General features: G+C 43.1%; 1 protein-coding gene across 6 annotated transcripts in view; it reads right to left on the minus strand.

Annotated features, from left to right (window-relative positions):
* Nucleotides 1–16,186, minus strand: part of MORN1 (MORN repeat containing 1) — a 255,307-nt gene that overhangs the window by 162,642 nt on the left and 76,479 nt on the right. Inside the window, exon 13 of one of the 6 annotated variants that reach the window (XM_035119528.3) lies at nt 12,796–15,395. The exons of the other annotated variants lie outside the window; for them this stretch is intronic. Coding sequence (XP_034975419.1) covers nt 15,206–15,395 — 190 coding nt within the window. The 3' untranslated portion in view covers nt 12,796–15,205. Of the gene's footprint in view, nt 1–12,795; nt 15,396–16,186 lie in introns of those variants that run through there. 6 annotated transcript variants of the gene reach the window in all.

Consider the following 16,186-nt stretch of genomic DNA (forward strand, 5'->3'; position numbering starts at 1 on the left):
TGTATTGGCCTAATGACTGATTAAATGACTAATCAAGGAAGTCTTAATTAAAACATTTTTTTCCCGTGCAAGAAGAGCATGGGAGAGGGGGAGAAAGAGGAGGAAAGCACTCATTAATGCCTTACAATGTGTGTCGGATTCCGTTTGTGTCATTCGCTAACAGTCGTCAAATGAGTAATTATGCACAAGGTCATTTTCCAGGGATTTTTTTTTCCTTTTTTGCATACATCATCAAGCTGATTGGATTAGGCTTTGGTGCTCGACTGGGTTCTGCAAGTGGCAGCATTTTCCCCAAGACAAAACAGGTAATTAAAGGCTGCTGAGAATAAGCATGTTGAAGAGACAATATTTCCTCTGTCACTGTTAAGAGCTGGCCTGGGACTGTGGACAGCTGTACCCGCAATCCTTGGGGCTGGGGCCAGACCAAGGAACATAGGAGCCTGCCTACGTAATACAAAGTCAGGCTATTGATCCATCTAGCTCGGTGTTGCCTACACTGACTGACAGTGGCTCTCTAGGCAAGTAGAGGCAGGATCAGGGATGCTCTGAGGTCAACATTGGGGGCTCTGCTGTGATGTGGGCCTCAGCAAGTGCTTCAAAATGCTAACTTGTGTTGCGGGTTCACACAGATACTGATTATGCAATCCTTTAGGAACACAGGGAGCTGCCTTATATGGAGTCAGGACATTGGTCCTTTTATCACACTTTTGTCCACATTGACTGGCAGCAACTCTCCAGGGCTTCAGGCAAGAGCGTCTCCCATGCCTACCTGGAGATGCTGCAGAGTGAACATGGGAACTTGTATGCAAAATGGATGCTCTGCTAATGAGCTACAGCCTTTTCCTTCTGTGTTGGAAGTCGGGCAGTGCTGAAGCCCGAGCACACATAGTCCCAGCTATGCTAAGCTGCAGCTGTTCCAGCCCAAAACTCCAGCACCTGCCTCCTTTCATCCCACTTCCATTTCCAAAACTCAAAGAGATATCTATCATAACTGCATCCTCCCCTTCCTTCAAGAAGCTCAAGGCAGAAGAGCATTTTATCCTTACAACAACCCAATGAGGTAGGTTAGGCTAAGAGACAGCAACTGGCCCAACATAACACAGCTTTGTGGCTGAGTGGTGAATAGAGGAGCACAGGCCTCACTGTTTTTGCCTGAAAACTTATCTGCAACTCCAGCCTTTTCCAACCTAGGGCCCTGGGGCTGTTTCAGAGTGTGCTGGCTGGGGCTAATGAGAGTTGCAGTCCAAAACAGCCATAGGATCCAAGGTTGGAAAAGCCTGCACTACACCACACTGGCCCTGCAAGGCTTTTCCCCTTCCCACCCTATGCTCACTAAATCAACTTTCATCAGAGCCAGCAGTTGCCAGAATAAATTAATTTGGGAACTTGTGTTGTGTTTTCGATCACATTACATAAATTCCATCGGCACAAAGCATTTCTCCGCCTGAATCAGATGGCGGAGCTCTGTGTGTGTGAAAGAGTGGGGGGGGGGGCGATCACATTTTTAAAAGTAAAGTAAGATGGCAGCATGAAACTCACTGAGATGACTTTTTCTTTTATTGGCTCCACATTTTGCTCTGATGCTTAGCAATCTTTGCTATGGAAAAACAACAAATGCCCTCAGCTGCCACAGCTGAGTTCAATTTACTTAAAACAATATATGAAAATAAGGATGGCAATCTTTTTTTCTTTTCTAAATTATATTTCGAAGGAGGGGGCAAAAAAAGGTATGTCTTGGGGACTGCATGTGCCAACTTTCCATTCGGCTGTGACTCGTGTCTTAAACATGCATGCTTTTCAAATGGTGTGTGCAGCCTAGGAAAATGCCGTTGCCATGCCAAAAGAAACTTAGTCATGACTACATGGATTGGCCTCTGCATTCTTAAGAGGCTGCTTTCTTCCATATATCCCATTGGGACATCGCAGGGCTTATCTAGATCATCAGCTAAGTCATGTCCCATGCGCATTTTAAGCTGTTGACTCAAAAAGGTTGAAAACCTCTAGCATAATTGTAAAAGGTTTGGCATAAGCATCACCCAAATGGACCCCATTGGGCTGTTACCCAAACAGAGATGGAACTTTCCACGTAATGTAATGTCACACTGAACATGCAAACAACAACAAACCACCTTCAGTAAACCATGATTCCTTGCAGCATGGGGCCTATGGGTGGGTTATTCCCTGCAGGAAATACTGTTATCATCCTCAACCTGGTGCCCTCCAGAACTATAACTCCTGTCATCCCTGACCATTGGCGCTGCTGTCTGAGTCTGATGAGACCTGGAATCCAGGGTCCAGCAACATCTGGAGGGCATCAGGCTCAGAAGGCTGTCTTAAGGAGAAGGCATGTGCATCTGTTCAACCAGAAACAGACTTCCATGAGGCCGTATCTCATGCTGCATAGAACAAAACTGTAACACCAATCGAGCAATGGCTTTGTGCCAGGATATAAATATGGTCCATTTGGAACTGCATTTTACATCTCAATTCACTGGGAATGTCACTCTGTCAATACAACCTCATTCCTGCTAGAGCATGCAGCTATGCTTGCAGGCTCTCTGCTTGTCTCTCTCTCTCTGTACATTTGATTTCTTGAAAATGGAAAACCCTAAGAGGCTTGGGGTCATGATTGCCTACCCTGACAGGAAGCCAGCTGCCAACACACTTATTGATTCTGACTGTAGATACCAGAGTTATGGTTTGTGGACGTGTTGAACTTACTTTACAATATTTCAATGGAAACTCAGATTTGAAAAGCATGGAAAATCCTGAAATGTGGATTCATACCATAATACCATCTTATAGGACAATGTGGTACCCTCCTGATGTTGTTGAACTCCAACTGCCATTAGCCCCAGCCAGTGTGGCCTAGGGTCAGAGATGATGGGCGTTGTAGTTCACAACATCTGGAATGTATCATGTTGGCTACCCCTGGTATATAGAGTGACTTATGTCAATATGCATGGGGAGGAGAGGGATTTTACTTGGAAGCTGGGGAAAAGAGACTAAAAGGAAGAATAAAACACATTCACGTGGATCAGGCACATGTGAGCTTCTGGACAACAGCCACAGACTTTAAAAAGAAAATCAGTTTTGCTAATACAAGAAGCTGCTTTAATCTGCATCCATCTAGCCCAATATTACTGACACTGACTGGCAGCAACTCTTCAGTTTCAAGTAGTGGATTCTCTCAGTTCTATCTGGAGATGTCGAGAATTGAACCTGGCACTTTCTGCATGCAAAGCAGATGCTCCATGGCCCTTTCTGTACAGCAGTTACAGTCAACAAAGCATCATAACTTTAACCTTGCAGATACCAATGACATTCCATTTTAGTTTGGAGAAAAGAACTTATTGCTTCTAAAATTATGCCACCATAACTTATTAGGAATATGTAATATCTATGAGTCAAAGAAGATATTTCAGAAGTTATTTTTCTTCTCTTTTTAAATATATATATATAACATGGAACAATGCAACACAATCCACACCTACCCTTCTGATGCAAATGAACAACCATTGCACAACTCCCAAAATTACAGGGTGATGTGTCACTCTTAATCTTCCTAGGAATGTGGGAGTTCCTGTTTCAATCACTTCCATTGTCTGAAATCTACCAGATGATAACGGAAGAACTGCCATCTCAGGCGAAGATTGATACCGTGTTTCCCCCTTTTTAAGACACTGTCTTATAACTTTTTTCCCTCAAAAAAACACACAGTGGCTTATTTTCAGGGGGTGTCTTTTTTTAAAAAAAGTGCTGGTACAACTGGGACCCACTGGCTCAGGACGCTCGGTGCTCTCTTCTGCGCGCTGCTGGGCGCGTTGTTGGCGCTGCCAGTTCCGAGCGCCTGCAGGGTGGGGTGGGGGTGGCAGTGCTTTAAACCCCCAACCCTGTAGAAAGCAATGGAAGTTATGGACCGTAACAATCCTTAAGAGGCGCAGGTCTTAAAAAAACCCTGGTATCACCCTTGAAGCACAGCCTTCCAAAGTCAGGGAGGAAGAGGTCTGTTTAGACAAAGGAAAGGATCGGGGGTGATTCTGCGCCCTGGGACCCACAGAACTACTTTAAAAATCCCAACCTGGGGGGGGGGGTCAAATAGTGAAGCCCCATAGCCCTGTAGCAACAGAAGGCACATTCTGAAGCACCCAAGCTGTTCGGTTCCATAAAAAATCCAGGAATTGTAAAATTAACAACAATAATGGGGGGCACTCTATCCAAAGAGTTAAGAAGGAATGGGAAAGTGTTGAGTTATATATGGAAAAATATGGAAAGGAAAGTTAGTTAAAGATAAAAAATAAATAATTATCGCAAGGGGGGAAAAAACATCATAAAGGGTAATAATATTAAATATAAAATAGACAACACAACAGAAAAAGCAAGTATATGACTAAATGAGATCGCACAGGAGTGAGGGAAGTGGGGAGAGAGGGAGGGGGGTAAGGAATGGAAGGAGGCAATGGTTGGAGGAGGGTATAGGGGATGAATTAAAGGAAAATTAAGACTGAGAAGCGCATGGTTTTTGTTTTTTAAAGATGCAAAGGCTTGCAATCAGCCAAAGTATAGAGCCCAACTTCCAGGAGACTGCGATCTACTTGCGGATTTATAAACTGGAGGTGATCTACCCCCGTTTTATTGGTGTTCAGGTCAGAGTTGTTTTTAGAGAGAGGAAATATCCCATTTTTGAGGTTAAAGTAAAAGTTCCTGACCTTTTTTTTATAATGAGGAAATGCTGCTAAAACTCCGTTCTTCATTCCACGAAGGGGAGAGGGGGCGGGGCCGGGTGCTCAAAGACAAAAGAAATAGAAAAGGAGATAGCGATCAAATGCAGCCTCCTGGGGATCGATGCAGCCGTCGGGAGAGGCAGGGGCTGCAGCCGAGTGCTGCTTCGCAAACAAACGGGGGAAAGTGCTTAGAACCCAGAGAATCCAGCTGAAAAACACGAAGCAGCAACAGCAATTGCACACACACCATCCCAAGCCAGCACAATAACCAAGTCCCAAAAGCAAGAAAGGACTCAGCAAACACTGCTGCGGCCGGCGTTGCTGCTGCTGACTCGGGGAGCTCAGTGCTCTCTTCCACACAGCGCCTATCACTATGGCTTATTTTCGGGGTACGGTTTATATTTCTCAAATGCTTAGAAATGCTGCTATGGCTTATTTTATGACTACGCCTTAAAAAGGGGGAAACACGGTATGTAGGTGAGGTTAATAAATGAGCCAAACGGCATGCTTACTGTAGGTTATAAAGGAAGAAGATCAATGTAAGAGACAGCTACAAGTGCACAAGGCGACCTCTGTGCCTTAAACTTTGGTCCAGACATTGAACTAGCATTGATTATAGAGGTTTCTCATTCAAGCTGCCAGTTCAAAATGAATTAAACTCACAATCAAATTTAGACTCTGGTGTCAACTCCACACTTGCGATGGGCACTTAGAAGGCTGAGCTGGGGATTTGGCAAACATTGTAGGATACAGATCTATCAACTGCGATAGTTCAGTGGAAATGTCAGAATACCGAGCGCTGGAAACAAACAACACAGAATGACTGCCATCACTTTGCTGTTACGGATATAGATAGGGTTTTTATGTTGTTATTTGCCCACTTATCTTTGGATGAAGAGCAGCATACAAATTTAATAAATAATAATATAAATTGGCCATGCTTGCTGGGGCTGATGGGAGCTGTAGTTCTGCAACATTTAGAAGGCCAAAAAGGTTCCCCTCAGCTACTCTCAGGCTTGAACCCAGTGTATGCAAAGGTCGCAGTGCCATCTTCAGACGCACAAGGGAATAGGAAAATGTGAACTTACCGTACATTTTGCTTCTTAGGGGTTCTGGAGTGGGATGTTCTCACACATGCTCCATGGCAGAGCATGTACTTTGCTTGCAGGATACGCCGGGTTCAGTTCCTGGCACCTCCAGGCAGGGCTTGGAAAGATTCCCTGTCTTAAATCCTAGAGAGATGCTGCCAGCCAGTGTAGGCAGGACTGAGCAAGATGGAGCTGATGGTCTGATTCATTATCAGGCAGCTTCCCACGTTCTTATGACAGTCTTTACCTCTGGGAAATGCATCATATCGGTTGATAGGCAAGAACAACACCTAGTGGTGACATTTCCCCTCGGCTCCCAGACCGGCCCCCAATGATTTAACAGGCGGCTGGGTTCTAGCATCCGGAGCTACTGCAAAACAATTCAAATTTTGCTTCAGATGCTTGTTTGTTTGTTGAGAGAGGGGTGCCATTTTAGACAGGGACTTGGGGCCATGGTTTGGCGGTGAGCTGAACCCCAAGCAAAAACAGCACCCCTGAGGAGTCAAGTCTTTCCTCTCTTCTGACGCAGTATCCTGTGCATAGCTTTCCCCCTTTCCCAGGCTTGGAGTGGGAGATCAGAAAGCTCTACATCTCTCCTCACCTCCTTTTCCTTGCCCCCAGAGAGGGACATAGTAGCTTCTCAGCTGCAGAAGCCCATCCTTGGCGTGGTTAGGCCACAGTTCATGGCACTCTGCAACCCTTCACCACAAGCAGACACCGTTTTGAATGCCATGAGGGGCTGCGGCCTTCTTCGACCAGAGTTTCACAGCCCTTTTTAAATTAGGTAATTAATTACCTAATTAACAACAACAATGACCCAGCAGCAACTAGAATCCAGATTTCAAGAGAGCAGCGAAGGAATTGTTAGTCAAACCCTAAAACGGTTCCATGAGGTCTCAGTTTTCCCGCCTTTTTTTTTTTTACCTCAGCCCTGTGATGTTGCTCTTGCCTGTGTTTTTGCCTTCACAGAGCCAGAGCAGGTACCCCGAAGAGAAATGGCAGCCCTCATTCTCTTGTCTTGTGAGCAAGATGCTCTCACTTCTCTTTTGAGACTCAGGGCTGGAATTAGGGCTGGAAGAATAACGGGTTTAGTTTGCTTTTCACATGGGACTGAGCCAGTCAGAATAACTTTCTTGTGGATTGGAAGGCAAACCCCAACTTCACTGGCGTTTGGGATGCCGTTTATGGCACATAAAAAAAGGTTGGACTTTAATAGGTGGTAACAACACCCTTAAAAGAATGGCAAGACAACAAAATATGAGATTATGCTTTGATGGCAAAGTCAACGTCTTTGCTACATCTAGAGAACAAAGTCAAAGGCAACACAGTTTTTGTTCAAGATGGTGCGTTTTTAGAACACTGTAGAAAAATAGGATTATTTCTCAATATATGTTATGGGCTCACAAAGTTTTGACTAAAAATGTATATACCTTTTTATATATATCTCAATATATATATTGAGCTGGGCGTAGTAATTGTGCACATACTGAATGTTTATATGAATTAAGTTGTAATTGTCTCTTGTTTGGTTCTCTTTGTTCTTCTTGGAAGCCTTGCACTTTATTACATAAATAATAAATAAATAATTATTATTTAAATAACCTTTCTCATATAAAAATACGTCCTAAGGGCTGCATTCAATGTTAATCCTACTTAAAGTAGACCCATTAATATTAATGGACATGACTAGCTTAAGTAAGTCTATTCTACTCTGAGTAGAACTTAGTTGAACACCCCCCTAAATGTGTATTTTATGTGTAAAATCTAAATGCATATTTCTTTGTGTTTTCTTACAAACAAAGGCTTAGGAGCAGTGTACAACAAACAAAAAAAGTCTGCAGAAAACGGGACAAGGCAGACCTGTGACTGAACTCCAGCAAAACTGAAATGTGACAGGATTAGGCTGCTTACTCCATCCTTAGCTGGAAAGTAATGAGAACCAAATGAACATACCGAGGGTGTGTAGTCTTTCAGACACAAATGTAATGGAGAGGGATAGCAACTCCCAGTCCCCTCACCTCCTAGGCCCACAGCCTTTTAGATGAAGATATGCTCATTTGGGGCTTCTTTTTTAGTTTAGAGAAAAAGCAAGTAAGAGGGGACATGATAGAAATGTAAAATATCATACATGGTGTGGAGAAAGTGGACGGGGAAATGTTTTTCTCCCTCTCATAATACGAAAAACCACAGAGCATCCAACAACAATGAATGTGGGAAGATTCAGGACACACCAAATTACTTCTTCACAAAGCACATGGTTAAGCAACGGAATTTGCTTCCACAGGAGGTAGTGATGGCCACCAACTTGGACAGCTTTAAGAGGACTGGGCAAATTCATGGAAGGTGAGGCCATTAATGGCTGCTGGCCACAATGGCTATGTTCTCCCTGCATTGTTGGAGGCCTCTGAATACCGGTGGATAGAGAATCATAAGTAAGGAGAGTGCTGCTGCATTCATGTCTGGCTTGTTGGTATTCCCATTGGGGCTCCTGGTTGTCCACTGAGAGATTAGGATGCTGAACTAAATGGGCCTTTGGCCTGATCCAGCATGGTTCTTCTTATGTTCTTACACAGCATCAGCTGCTGTGACTGGCAGGCACAATGAAGCCTCTGGGTTGGCCAGGTGTGGAGCCTGATCTTCACCCACTGTCTAATCAATAGAATTTTATTTCCAAGGAATGCAGCCTCCAGATCGGGATTCAGCTATGGCTGCAGATGGCCCCAAAGCAAGCAGCCTACAGTAGCATAACTTTTCATTTTACAATTGTTAGAAATGAGATGCTGATGAGTTGGCAGGTTTGGGAAATCAAAAGTAGTCAGTTGACATACATCTGAATGATCAGGGACTTCAAGCAACATAAAATGATGTTTCTAAATGGTAGTCTGTAAGGGTGGATGCTTAAGAATGCTCTTTGACCTGAAGACTGGAAGCACGCAAGCCTATGCAATCTTGATGTGCCCTGAAGCACGTCAAGGGAAGAAAAAGAAAAAGAAATATTGATAGAAAGAAGGTTGGCTGGAGCCTGTCTAAACTTCCTGATATTCTACATTCCTTCTTTTGATTTTTAGATAGCACTTATGCTATTATTTACATTTCTCCCCTTCTCATTTATTTATTGACTCCTCATTTATCTCTCCAAATGTGGGTGTGCTTTTAAAAAAGTATTTTGTATTCCTGATCCATTTTATATGGTGACAGATGCTTCCATTGGCACATTGCATTGCCTAGCTAATCTACATGTAGGTTTTTTAAGTAGGTGACAGCTCTTCCAATGATTTTTATCTTCCAAACCACATTCCATTGCAACCTGATTCCTTCCCCTCTGTTACTGTATAGGGCTGATGGATTCTTTCACTCTCTCCACTATGTTCCTTCTCTGTGCCCCTCCTCCGTCTGTTGAGTATTATCTCAACTAAGCACATTTGCAGCCCTACATTTTGCCTGAATCCTCATGGTTCATTAATAATATTGGGAAGAAGGACAATAGTTTATGCAAAACTGAAGTATTTTGGCAGCTCTGCTTCTTAGGATACTGGTGGTGTTTCCCCCCCATTTTTTTTCCTTTTTCTGTTTCCAAACACCTCTCTAGAAGACATTCCACAGCCATACTGTAAAGAACTCAGGAGAGTACTACACATAAAATGTTGCTGTTCCTTTTGTGGGGGTCTAGAAGTGTGAATTTCACACAATACTGAAGTTGATTAATAGTTTCTTATTTGAAAAAAGTTCAAAATGCAGCTCAATCAAAACATTTTTTAAGAACTAAGGTTTATATGTCCCCAAACTCCCAAGTAAGCTTTTGAAAACCCTATACTATATTACCATACCTTTCAAGGTATGCAATTCTTTTCTCCAGTCAATGGAGATTCTCAGGAATGTGTGACGACACCTGATGATAGCAAATAAAGACCTAGGAATAGGCACCCCAAAATAACTCATACATCCAGAATAGTATGGTCTACTACAAGATGGCATTCAGTCATGTTCAGTCCAAGACATTCATAGGGTACAGCACGTCAAAGAGGTACCCCTATGTCAGTCACAAAGGAATTGGATTTTACTGTCCTGGACTGATTGTATATAAAATAGGAATACTTTTTATTTTAATTTTAACTGTCAGCATATTTGGTAAGTATAGGGTTAACCTAGAGTTCTAGTGGGTGCCCCAACGTAATGTCTGGAGGGGGGAGCATATGCAGCTCTCCAGGCCACTCTATCTGGTCCTTAGAATGTTCCCAGGCTACACCCCTCATTGACTCTGCCTTGCTTATTTTAGTCTGGCTGGAAAGTGTCCTTGAAGTCTGATACTGCTTCTTGCTTGCCTGGATGGAGGATAGAAAGGGGTGTGTGACTGTGTTTAGAAACTAGCCTTCTGCATGATGGCAAAATTTGCACTCACTGCTCCACCCACTTTTCCATTAGGGTCCTGCCCACCAGTGGCTGTAAAAGGTTCCCCATCCCCTGCTGCAAGTGAAATCAATACATAGCACCAGTCTGTGAAAATGCAGCCTATAATACTCCTCCAACTGTTTGAAAGCTAAAGAAACCAACAGTGCAATTCCCATTGAGGTGGGTGCCCATGGATGCTGTGCAACATAATGGCCCATCTTTCCTCAAATGGAAATGATGATTATCTTCTTAATGGGGCTGTTGAGATGATGAATGCAGGTAACCTTACAGAGAGAAAATGTGCTAGATGTGATAAATAGCAGAGATCCTTCAGATGTAAGACTGCTGTAAAACAAATCACGGAAATTACTACTTTGTCTCTTCTAATTAAGCAAACCAAGAGCTCCAAGTACCTGTGATACACCTTACAGACAGAGGGAAAGCCAGTTGGACACCTGCTCCAAAATGAGGCTTCTTCATTCACTTCTGCTACTACAGAAGTAGTGTCTGCTAAAGAGATACTAATGAGATCTTCCTGGTGAGTTTCCTTTTGTGCGCACACTGAGCAGGGAATATAATTGTAGCTGCATCAGCCATTCATTCTTCTTGTGAAGTGAACTGTAATGACTAATCGTTCTGCTGTTGTCCTACTCTGAACCAAAAAATTGCAATTACTCTAATATTTGCTTATGTTTCTGTAGATCTGTGAGCTGATTCTTCATATTTTGGGTTTATTCTGGAGGTAAGATATATGGGGGAGGGGATTTCTTTCAGCACAAGAAAATGGCACAGTTTTAACCCTTTCGGAAGAACCATAGATCAGTCGTAAAGGAGCTATTTTTGCATGAACAAAGTCCCACATTCAATCTTGGCATCCCTCTGAAAACCTGCAGAGCTGCTGCTTGTCACTGTATATCTTAGGTGCAATGTAAGTTGACAGTTAATATGCATAACAGCTGCCCCCTGTGCACATTTACCAGGCTTCATGGAGAATATGCAGATACGGTAATCTGATCATGAAGAGGGAGTCATGCACATTCCTCCATCTGGTACGCAGGCTGAGACCCTACCTGCCTGTGGACTGCCTCGCCAGAGTGGTGCATGCTCTGGTTATCTCTCGCTTGGACTACTGCAATGTGCTCTACGTGGGGCTACCTTTGAAGGTGACTCGGAAACTTCAACTAATCCAGAATGCAGCAGCTAGACTGGTGATTGGGAGTGGCCGCCGAGACCACATAACACCGGCCTTGAAAGACCTACTTTGGCTCCCAGTATGTTTCCAAGCACAATTCAAAGTGTTGGTGCTGACCTTTAAAGCCCTAAACGGCCTCGGTCCAGTATACCTGAAGAGCGTCTCCACCCCCATTGTTCTGCCCGGACACTGAGGTCCAGCGCCGAGGGCCTTCTGGCAGTTCCCTCACTGCGAGAAGCAAAGCTACAGGGAACCAGGCAGAGGGCCTTCTTGGTAGTGGCACCCGCCCTGTGGAACACCCTCCTATCAGAGGTCAGAGAGATTAACAACTACCTGACATTTAGAAAATATCTAAAGGCAGCCCTGTTTAGGGAAGTTTTTAATCTGTGATATTTGATGTATTTTAATGTTTGTTGGAAGCCGCCCAGAGTGGAAGGGGAGGCCCAGCCAGATGGGCGGGGTATAAATTAATAAATAAAAAATAAATAATAAATAATAAATTATTATTCTATTATTATTATAAAGTGCCATTGAGATGTGCACATTCCCCAAGGCCTGTTGGAGAGCATGCATATTGGCTGGAAAGTGTCCCCAATTCCCTCTTCTGTTGTTGCGCACATTCACCACTCAACTTACATTACCTTTAACATACTGTATATAAAACTAGAAGAACCAATGATCAGACTCATTGTAAGGCAGCTTACTAAGTTCTTAACCCTGTCAAAGGCTTAGGAGCAGTGTACAACAGTGTTTCTTGAAAGTTTAGAGGAGTCAGCTCCAGCCTAGCTGCCTCAAAGTTAAGGCCTACTGCACCAGTGTCTACCAAACTGCATACAGGGAAACACATAGAATCATAGAATTTTAGAGTTGGAAGGGACCACAAGGATCATCTAGTTCAAACCCCTGGCAATGCATGACAGAATGCTTCTCCATAGAAAACTTCCCTCCACCTAGATAAGAAGTATATCAGAGTGAATGGTTCAAGCCTAAGCTTTTTGCTTGTTTATGTCAAAGCATTCAGTCATGTGAGTCCCTGTTTGCGGTCTGAAGTAGGATATTAGAAAAAATATGTTGATCCCTTCAGCAACAACTTGACAAGGCTTGGCAAGATGTTTAGAGATGACTGGTGGACTTGATGTGGCCATAGAACCGATGTAGTCCACTGGGAGCTGATGCCCATTGAGACTGGTATTGCAGAATACAAGGAGGCAAACAGGAGGTGGAGCCACAACCAATGACAGACAAAGACAGAAATGATAACAGCTAATATTAGTTTTGTCTCCATCCTCCCTCCTGCTGAGTGCCACACAAAATTTGGTATTTTAAATATTATTGAACTTTTTAAAAAACAAAACAAAGTACCCATTTTTAAATGTACTCTCAAAGCATGCATTTTCAAATGTAATTTATCCTAAAGTGCACATTTTTATATGCATTTTGGGTTCTTTTTTTAAAACAAATTTGAGAACAGCATTGCAAAATTCAGAGGTGAAATCTGGAGAACTGCATTCTGATTCACAGATTAGATTGGGATGTGTGTATCAGTTCAGTGCAATTATAAAAATTTACAAAGAACAAATTTCTAGAGCATCCCTACATGATAACCTGACTGTGACAAATAATGTCGTGGCTAGAAAATCTTATTTATGTAACAAAATTTATATACCACTTGACTGAAACAATACCTCTAAGTGGCTTACAAGAAGTTTTAAAATGATCAATTCAAAACATGTAATATTTTTTAAAGCAATTAAAATCAGCTGTAAACTAAGAAAGATGAAAACACATCAATTTCTATGTGCCTGGCTAGGCTTACCTAAACAAAAATGTTATAAACAGTTGCCAGAAAGACTACAGTGAGGCATTTGCCTGATGTCAATATGTAGGTAGTTCCGAAATATAGGGGCTGCCTATGTAAAATATACATTTCTTACAAGTGCATAATGAATATTGTGTGGCACTTGTAACAGTGCAAGTTCCACAGATCAAAGCCGTTGAGTGGGCACATAGGAAGAAAGGCAATCCCACAAGTAAACTGGCTCCAAGCAATTGATGCCTTTATATACTAATATTAACAACTTAAACTTGGCCCAGTAGCAAATCAGCAACCAGTGCAGATCTCTAAGTAGAGGGTCTATATGCTGACAAGGTCTCATTCCTGTCAGTAGTTGTGCTGCAGCATTATACACTAACTGCAGCTTCTGGATCAAATGGAAGGGAAGCCTCATGTAAAACATATGGCTGTGATCTAATATTTAAGGCACCAATGCATGAACTACTGTGGTCAAGCTCTCCCTGCCCAGGAATGGCCATAGCTGTTGTAGCAGGTGCAGTTGGTAAAAGGCGCTTCTTGCCAGAGTGTCTACCTGGGCCTTCAGTAGGACAAATCTAAATCTGGGGGGAAACACCAGACTATACATGCAGCACCTTGTCCACATCAGCTGACTGCAAAAGTTAAAACTGATCCCACAACACATCACCAACTCTGGCACTGGGTACATCTGAAACTACAAAAACTGTGGAGTCAAGGTCACTCCAAAGTTGAGCAACTTTATCATCAGAGTGTGTAGCCAGCTGGTCACAGTGGGTCCTCAAGTACTCCAGAGGACCCTCTCTGTTAGTGGGAATTAGAAACCTCTGGGATGTCTGAAATAATGCTGCTGGCCGACTTCTATAAGATGTAATTCAAGCTGCAAAATCTTAGTTTCCATTTCTTTCATGGCACTGGCTTCCTTTTTAGCCACAACCAACAAAGCTACTATTTTGGTATTTGGGGGCGGGGGGGGGGGGGAGATGGTGTTCTTGAGCTGCGATCACTTTTTCAAGATTCTTGGAATTTCAGTAGGTGCATAGAGGTATTTACCACAGTGGGCATAAACGTGATGTGCGTGTGTCCCCGCTCCAGGAATTAATTTCTCTACTGCCAATCACTGTGATCTGAAGTGCCCCTTGTTTGTTAAAAGCCACACTTTAAGCTTGATCAGTTTTTTCATCTCTACATTTTTCAACCCCTCCCACACACTTGATCCATGTTCCAGCCACACAGTGCAGCAAATTTCAGCACATGGGGCTAAGGCTGTGTAAAAAGCTATGGGAAGTTTGAGGTTACACCTCACATCTGAAAGCTGAGCTTTCTATTTAACATGCAAACAAAGGATCTTAAATTGGGTGGTGAAGGACTGTTGCAGAGAGATGGCTGGATAGTAAAAAGATAGAAAATTTCCACAAACACACATGGCAAGCAGCTCATTAGGCCCTTCCAGAGTCATGGAGGATATGGGTTTGGGGAATGTTGGACTATGTTAACCAAAGAGTTGGGGGAAACCTTTTAGGACATATAGTCAGACATTCCCCAACCCCATATCCTCCACATTTTGGACCCAAACTCCCATCAATCCCAGCCAGCATGGCCAATGGTCAAGGATGGTAGCCATTCTAGTTCAAAATATCTATAGGGCACCAAGTTGAGGAAGAATAATATAGTCTGGCTCTTTGCTTGATGCAGCCCAGACTTTGCTTGAAGACCTCAGTCCCCAGCAACGTAATTGGTGCCACTGTTGAACTGGTCTTATCAGCAATACGTGTCTCATAATCTTAGGAAGTTGCTTGTGCTTCTGACAGTAATTAACTGCACTGATATACCATATTTTCTGCAGCTGAAACAGAAGGGAATGCTACTGCAGCAGTATCAGAAAGAAGTAGTAAAACAAAGTTTTGAGTGTGGTCCAGTGGTTAGATTTAGAGTGCAGATTCCTGGGTTCAAGCCACAAAGCTTAGTAGGTGATGCTTTGGTGCGCTCTCTCACTCTCTGCCTAACTATTTTGCAGGGTTATTTTAAGGGTAAAAGGGAGACCACATCCTGAAGTGCACAGAGGAAGGGGACAATAAAGATGCTTTAAACAATACATTTTCATGTTGCTGTAGTTGCTTCTGTTTTGAGAGACACAAGAAGAAACAGAAAGTCCCAACCAAACCTGCAATCGAGAAAACATAAAGCAGGAGCTGGAAAGCAAGGAGATATGAGAAAGAGAAATTATTATTTACTGTATTTGCAGGCCGCCCTTCCACAAAAGTTCTTGGAGCAGTGAACAATTGACAATAAAATAATAATAATAAAACATCAGAAATAGAACCGCAAACTGAAAGCATGTCATAGGGGAAATCAGCACCACCACAATACGTAACAAACACCACAATCAACTCATCAGCCCTCATATGTTGAATAGAACATTACGTCAATGAGGCGGGTGAGAGCATTTCCAGCAGGATGGAATCCCACAAATCAGGGAGCCATGACTGAGAAGACCCTATTGTGACTCAGGTAAAGGATGGAACTATTAGTAGGGCCTCCCCTACAGATCTTAATGCATGGCTAAGGCAGCACTAATCAACGTGGTGCCCTCCAGATGTGGTTGGACTTCAACCCCAATCAACCACAGCCAGCATGGCCAATGGTGAAGGATGATGGGAGCTGTAGTCCAGCGATATCTGGAGGGCAATGTGTTGGCTATCCCTGGGCTAAGAAACTGATGCAAAAAAGAGGAAAGAGAAATGCCCCTTCTCAAATGACAAATTGTTTCCAATAATCCTGTGCCAATTCATTCAAGTTCTCAAGCATACTTTTGATTTTCACAGAGTTACTGTTGGGTGGTTTGGAGCACCCCAAAATTCTATGCCTGATAAATGAAGATTCTGTGTATGCGTGTGATATCCTATATAATAAAGTCCAAGTTGTCCCTGCGTCCAAGCTGTCCCGTGTGTCCCTGGGTCACTGCGCATGGGCCCCAGGGACA

Source organism: Zootoca vivipara, chromosome 6, assembly GCF_965207765.1.
Source record: "Zootoca vivipara chromosome 6, rZooViv2.hap1.1, whole genome shotgun sequence".
NCBI lineage: Eukaryota > Metazoa > Chordata > Lepidosauria > Squamata > Lacertidae > Zootoca > Zootoca vivipara.